The sequence below is a fragment of the Brachyistius frenatus genome, unplaced genomic scaffold, assembly GCF_029030835.1.
Source record: "Brachyistius frenatus isolate BFR_SWC_R1_liver_20210118 unplaced genomic scaffold, ASM2903083v1 Contig_435, whole genome shotgun sequence".
Taxonomy (NCBI): Eukaryota; Metazoa; Chordata; class Actinopteri; family Embiotocidae; genus Brachyistius; species Brachyistius frenatus.
This window is the reverse complement of record NW_027211034.1, coordinates 21,759-28,877: the sequence shown is the minus strand read 5'-3', so window position 1 is coordinate 28,877 and position 7,119 is coordinate 21,759. Positions and strand designations below refer to the sequence as shown.

The window sequence follows — 7,119 nt, the reverse complement described above, 5'->3', positions numbered from 1 at the left end:
CTTGAAACCTCAAGAATCAGCGATATTTAAAATAAATTAATGAATAAATACCAAGAGACTTTACGCGATGCTAGCTTCACGTTTAAAGGGTTGTTTCGACCGATTTCTGCCGACGCAGCTCGATTGCGAGATGCAGGATTACACAGAAAGTTATGCTCATCGATGTTCTTGCGTTAAACAATAACTCCTGAAAGACTTGGTGGAATGTAAAAGGGTCGCTTACGGTGACAAAACCCACAACCCAATTATCGTCGAATTTTTGCACCCTGTGGAGTGTTTTTGTTTTTGTTTTTGTCGCCTGCCTGCTTTTATTGTTTTGGTTCTTGTATCCGTGTTGTTTCCAGGTGGAAACGGGAAGCAAATAAAACGCACGCGACGAAGTGAAGTTAGTTAGCTCGTTAAATAATCACAACGAACAGGAATCACAACGATTCGGGTCGGACTCATTCATTGTTGCAGCGCGTCAATCAAAGAAGGGGGCGGGGCCTCGGACGCATGTCGGAAATTACACGAGGTGAAACTTTGGAGGGAAAAAAACTGAAGGCTGGTAACCAAAACAAAAACAAAACAAAAGAGGAAGAGACGGAGATGTTCACGTGAAATATTCGAGGAAAGAAATGATCCCAAATTGGGTTTTTTTTATTCGGAGAGACGTCATCCGAGTCGAATGCGTCTTTGGAGCGTTTCCATGGCGCCAGGAGGCACGATGACGCAAGGCGGACTGTCCATCACCAACGGTTCTGGGAAGGGTGAATCAATAAATAAATAAATAGTCGAACGCTGCAATAATAATCAAACCGATTAGAAATTTTTTTACAAGCATGCAACCTCTTCATTTGTAATTGTTTTTGTTTTTGTAACTAAATTCCTAAAAAACGATTAGTAACAGATTAATTTCGCTAACGTGTACCGCTCAAGCAGTACAAACGGACGGCTTTCTAGTAACAGCGTTTTCAATGAGGGAAAATGACGAGGTCTGCAGGAAATTAAAGAGAAAAAGTACATTTTTTTGTTTAATATGCGGTTAAATCTGCTCCAGTTCCAGGGTTGGAAATCTTCCCAAACACCCCAAAACTCCCAACTTAAAACAAAATAAAAAGTAGAATTAAAGCCGCTCCACGAAACGCTGACATGAACTTTTACTTGATATTTTTTATTCTGAAAAGGTCGAGTTAAATACCGATCGAGATAGACGGTGAAAATGTGACGGCGCGAGCAGAGGAAGTCTCAGGATTTCTCCGTCGCCGGTGGAAACGGGACTTCTCTGGAAAACTAACCGTCAGCGGGGCTTCGGGCCGCCGCCTCGCTAAATCCACCATTTCCTGTCCTGTACGACCGCGGCGAAGAAAAACGACAATGAACTGCTTTTTTGTTTGTTTTTTTTTCCTCCACAGTGAAATGATACTTTGCGATTGTGCCTCATTTCAGATAATCTCGTACTCCGTCACAAGTCCGGCCCCGTCGGTGGTTTTGTTTTCTTCGTTCCTCTCCGACAGCCTAACGTTTCTATAGTTTTACCTCTGGTAAAAAAGAAAAAAAAGAAAAAATCACGACAAGTCTGCGAAAAAAAAAGAAAAAAAAAAAAAAAAGGCGTTAAAACCAAATCTCCCGCGCAGGAACTCGTGGCGTGTTGAAAGCACTCGTGTGGTTGTGTGTGCATGCAACTTAAAAAAAATACAACAGATTCAAAACAAAAAAATTATTAAAAAAATGAGGAAAAGTCGAGTAGCTTCACGGTCGCCGCCCGTTTATCTGTGAATTATCTGTACAGTAACTGACGATTGTGTTGGATGTTTTTTCCGGTCTGTGCTTCTCTGTTTTCTGGATCAACCCCCCCCACCCCCCACCCCGCCTCCCCCCCATGAAAGATTGTGTATTATGAAAAATAAAAAAAATATGTGGAGCATGACGTGGGTCAAAGTGATTAATCAGCACTTATTGGTTTTAGTGCTCGGTCTAAATTTCAGAAATGAGGAAATAAAAAAAACTGCTGGAAAAACAAGATTTAAAAAAAATTAAAAATAACTAAGTGAAAAACATTTTGACCTATGTCCTTTTTTTTGTTTTTGTTTTGTTTTCAGTAGTCCGGCTCATGTTGACTCTTTGAATCGTTTTGAAACATTTCTTACGTGTAAAAATCAATAAAAATGAATGCTTCAATGAAAATATTTGACAAAATAAAAGGAGGAATGTACAGACTGGACTGACGAATGTGTCCCGACATGAATTATTCTTGATATCTCCATTTTCTGTGCTGCAGCTCCACCTGCTGGTTGACTCCAGTATTGTAGATTTGCACAGCAGCAGAAGAGACAAGAGCTTAACAATACGCAGAAGTTATTAAAAGTTATATATTACTTTTTTCGGTGGACTCAGATTAATTAACAAAATGAGACTGAATACTTCATAAAGGTTGTAAAAATATGTTACATAGAAATTAGAAAGCTATATGACCAAAAGTATGTGGACACACCTGCTTTGTGACCCACTATGTTGATTGACAGGTCTGAGGTGCAGTCAGGTTACAGCTATCGGTGGGCGGGACGTTGGAGCGTCAGGTTTCCAATCAGATCGAGTCACATCCACCGCTGGCTCCTCCCTCAGCTCGTCCAAACATGGTCACTTCCTGCACCGAACTAACAAAGATGGCGCCGGACGAAATCAAAAAAATATTTGCCTATATTTACTTACATTTTGGAGAATCTATTAATTAGATTAGATTTCTCAGACCAGTTGCTCCAAATAAAAACCAAAGCGCCACAACGCTCATTTAAAGATTGTTTTACTCGTACATTTTGTTATTTACATAAATATTGGGGTTCGTGGAAGGGGGCGGAGTCCCGGAACAACAGGGACGAAGACAGGACGTGAGCCCCGTCACTTCTTCTCGGCGTCGCCGGCCTCCAGTTTGGGCGCGGCGTCTTTGGGCTCTCGGTAGGCGGGGAACACCTCCCAGGGCGTGTTCAGGTCAAACTTCCTGAACTCCTGCGACAGCTCCACGGGCTCGGCCACCACGCGCTTCAGCTCGTCGTCGTAACGCACCTGCAAAGACGGGGAAACGGGACTCAGTGCGGAGGACGCGGCAGATATTTAAAGTCGTCGAAATGAACCTCGGAAAAAAACAACAACATCCGGTCGTCAAAATTCTAGATTTAGGAAATTATTTCCGGGAGAAAAATCCTCCACGGCCTTAAAATGGCTTAAAGTAGCTCGTACTAAATGAAGGCAAGTGGTCCCCACCTCCCCCTCCACCTTTTCCTCCACTGTTCAAGCCATGATATGGAAAGCCCCGCCCCCAAATGGACGGGATTGGTCCCTTGGGTTTGTGACAGCTAAAACTCTCGCTGTCTGAATTTGTGTTTTTTTAAAACTGTCACTGCAGTTATAAAACAAATGCTCAAAGTACTGACTGCTAATATATTATAATATAGAAAGAAAAACAGCAACCTTGATTTCTATTGTGTTTTTTTTTATTATTATTATTTTAGTTCATTTTAGTGTTTTCATGGAAACAATTTGGTGTATTTTATGGCGATTAAATGGTCAAGTCTGAATATCTTTATTTTTAAAAACAGATATTGTTTCCTGACAACGTAAAAAGTAAATAAATAAGATGTTTTTTGGCTACAATGCTGAAATGAACAAATGAAATCTAATCAGTTTCACCAAGAAAACAAACTGAATTTTTTTCCGTTTTGAAGGCTTGTGGGAATTAATCAATAAAAAACAACAACAACAACAACAACAAGGTCCATCAGGCCGTGAGATCTGAACTCACCTCCACGTATCCCGACAGAGGGAAGTCCTTCCTGAAGGGGTGACCCTCGAAGCCGTAGTCCGTCAGGATGCGCCGCAGGTCCGGGTGGTTGGCGAAGAAAACCCCGAACATGTCCCACACCTGGCGGGGCAACAAAAAATACACAAGGTTCGTCTGGTGCGTTCACTGAACGTCCCTCCGATCGAAGACGGATTCATCAAACGGACACGAGTCTTCGGGTCGGGACTCACCTCCCTCTCGTACCAGTTGGCGGCCATGTGGACCGGCACCGCCGAGTCCACCGGCGTCAGCTCGTCGGTGTAGGTCTTGACGCGGATACGAGAGTTGTAGCGCAGCGACAGCAGGTGGTACACAATCTGTTGAACACACACACACACACACACACACACACACACACACACACACACACACACACACACACACACAGTATGAACACACTTCGGACAGCTTGTTTACATGTGATGTAGTTCAGAATAAGACCACCAGGGGGCAGATATATTCACAGATTATTTATTTTTTCCTAAATATGAATCTACGTTGATTATTCATGTTTTCAGATTCGGACCTTTTTCATTCAATTTAAAGCCATAAATTCAAAATATCAACAGCATCCATGAAAAGCAGAGCAGGACACACACCCCGAAAAAACTAAAACCAAAAACATGTATACTTACAGAAAACAGAAAAAAAAAATGTAAATACAAATAAATAAATAAATAAGTGACATTAACACAAGTAAACACGTTCTTATTCCTGTAGATGTGATGATGTGATGATTTAATTGAACAAAACTTTAAATGTTTGTTGGTCAAACGGCTTTCATTACACGTTAGAAAAACAGCATTAATTCTGATTTTTAACGACGCGAGTTAAAAACCATTTGGAAAAAAGACGGTATTTATAATTCCAGAACGTTTTCCCATTTTTAGCGTTTGTTCTGAATCAAAGTAACTTATCGATCGTTATCAGTACGTCCCGACAGGTCGCAGCAGACGTTAATTAAAAAACCCGACGTGACGAGGGCGACATCCTTCATTCACTTAAAAAAAAAAAAAAAACAAGAGCGGCGGCTGACGCGAGGAGCTTTGAACTGGAATCGCCTTCGAGAACGTCGCGTCGTTACAAAAAATTTGATCTCCAAATCGCCGCCTCGGCATAATTTCTCTCTCCATGCTTTACACGCGGTGTGTGTGTGTGTGTGTGTGTGTGTGTGTGTGTGTGTGTGTGTGTGTGTGTGTGTGTGCGCGACAGCTACCTCGAAGCGGTTCTGCCGCGTCGGGATGTCGACGGCCGTCAGGTCGATCATGTTCCTGAACTGGGCGTTGGTGTGATCCCTGAGGAAGGTCAGCACGGGGATCACACCGTCGGGGTGGATCATCACCTCCAGCTCGTTGTAACAGCTCACCTGCGCGCAAACACACACACACACACACACACACACACACACACACACACACACACACACACACACAATCCATCAGTACGGTTTATAAAAATCTAAACTTTAAGAACCTCAGTATCAGGTTGCATTACTTTCTACCGCAGGTAGATGTTTGTTTTGCAGTAATAGAGGGACGGCAAAACAATCCTGATAATAATCAAACACAACAGCACATGACAATCAATAAACAGCAATAAAAACCACAACAATAAATAACCACTGGCATAAAAAGCTTAAAAAAAACAACCTGAAATAAATAGAAGTGCTACGAGTTAATACAAATTAAATTAATGTAATAAATTAGAAACGAGATGAAAAAGCTTATCCCTGTTCTTCTTCTTTTTAAACTCGATACTGCATCTACAGGAACTGACCTGGATCTGCTGGATGTATTTGGGCATCATCTCGGCCACGTACTCCCCGAACGCCGCCAGCTGGCTGTGAGTGACGGCATCTTTGGGCCGGACGGTGGCTGCGAGAAGGACGGACGAAAAACACGGCGTACGTATTCAACCTCTCGCGTTGTTATTTATGTCCAAAGACGTGGAACAAAACTAGCTGTTTCTTATGTATTTGATCTGTTTCTTATGTATTTGATCTGTTTCTTATGTATTTGATCTGTTTCTTATGTATTTTATCTGTTTCTTATGTATTTGATCTGTTTCTTATGTATTTTATCTGTTTCTTATGTATTTGATCTGTTTCTTATGTATTTGATCTGTTTCTTATGTATTTTATCTGTTTCTTATACATTTGATCTGTTTCTTATGTATTTTATCTGTTTCTTATACATTTGATCTGTTTCTTATACATTTGATCTGTTTCTTATGTATTTTATCTGTTTCTTATACATTTTATCTGTTTCTTATACATTTGATCTGTTTCTTATACATTTGATCTGTTTCTTATACATTTGATCTGTTTCTTATGTATTTTATCTGTTTCTTATACATTTTATCTGTTTCTTATACATTTGATCTGTTTCTTATACATTTGATCTGTTTCTTATACATTTGATCTGTTTCTTATACATTTGATCTGTTTCTTATACATTTTATCTGTTTCTTATACATTTGATCTGTTTCTTATACATTTGATCTGTTTCTTATACATTTTATCTGTTTCTTATACATTTGATCTGTTTCTTGTGCATTTGATCTGTTTCTTATACATTTGATCTGTTTCTTATACATTTGATCTGTTTCTTATGCATTTTATTTTGTGCAAAATTAAAGCAGGGTTTCACATAAAACCAGATATAAAGGAACAAATCAAAAATATAGAGAATAAATGATCTTCTCGTGAGTCAGTCTGTCCACAACTACAATAAACTCCCTCTCCCAAAGAGGACTCCCAAAGTGTGAGGTTGTTTGCAGTCCAACAGAGCTGTTCCCTTCCACAGTAAACCCTTCGTGGGATGTCCCGTCGCGGTTGTCGGCGGACTCACGCTTGTTGTCGGCGGAGGAGCTCTGCTGTCTGGGCTGCTGCTGCAGGACACACGACCTCCTCGCAACTAAAGGAGGACAATCAGAAGGAAGGAGTCACAAACAAAACATAAAAGCATGAAACACTGGCAGCAGAAAACAACAACAACCAAACACATCTGCAAAAGACGGTTTCAGTGTTTTAAAGAAACCCAGACGACACAACCCGTCAACGTCGGGCTAACGTTAGCATCAGCTAGCTCGAAGGTCAAACCACGACACGTTTGACGCCTGAACGCGACACGACGCAGGTTTCCAGCGGCGCGTAAACCGACTCGACTTAGACGCGAACAGTCTGCGGGAACACGAAATTTTATTTTTCTCGTCGACTTGCCGTTAAAGCTCCTTCCGAGACCTCCGCGGACAAACCGCACCAGCGACGCCGCCATGTTTTGCTTTCTCCGTGGAGTCGGTTT

The 7,119-nt window shown here is 41.2% G+C and overlaps 1 protein-coding gene across 1 annotated transcript; it reads right to left on the bottom strand.

The window, feature by feature from the left end:
* Positions 1 to 2,765: 2,765 nt before the first annotated feature.
* Positions 2,766 to 7,115, bottom strand: ndufs3 (NADH:ubiquinone oxidoreductase core subunit S3). Its single transcript, XM_069725634.1, has 7 exons — positions 7,038 to 7,115; positions 6,667 to 6,732; positions 5,594 to 5,691; positions 5,034 to 5,183; positions 4,009 to 4,134; positions 3,779 to 3,898; positions 2,766 to 3,042 (listed from the first exon to the last, which is right to left on the bottom strand). The coding sequence occupies exons 1-7, from the start codon at positions 7,090 to 7,092 to the stop codon at positions 2,878 to 2,880; spliced, it is 780 nt and encodes a 259-aa protein (XP_069581735.1). The 5' UTR covers positions 7,093 to 7,115; the 3' UTR covers positions 2,766 to 2,877.
* Between the last annotated feature and the right edge of the window lie 4 nt (positions 7,116 to 7,119).

Bases quoted from the DNA above. Each gene is read 5' to 3' on its own strand.
- ndufs3 (XM_069725634.1), bottom strand. From the start codon at position 7,092: ATGGCGGCGTCGCTGGTGCGGTTTGTCCGCGGAGGTCTCGGAAGGAGC. The intron at 6,733-7,037 runs GCAAGTCGACGA...GTCCTCCTTTAG, and splicing joins TCTCGGAAGGAGCTTTAACG to TTGCGAGGAGGTCGTGTGTC. The intron at 3,043-3,778 runs GTGAGTTCAGAT...CCGTCTTTGCAG, and splicing joins CTCTGTCGGGATACGTGGAG to GTGCGTTACGACGACGAGCT.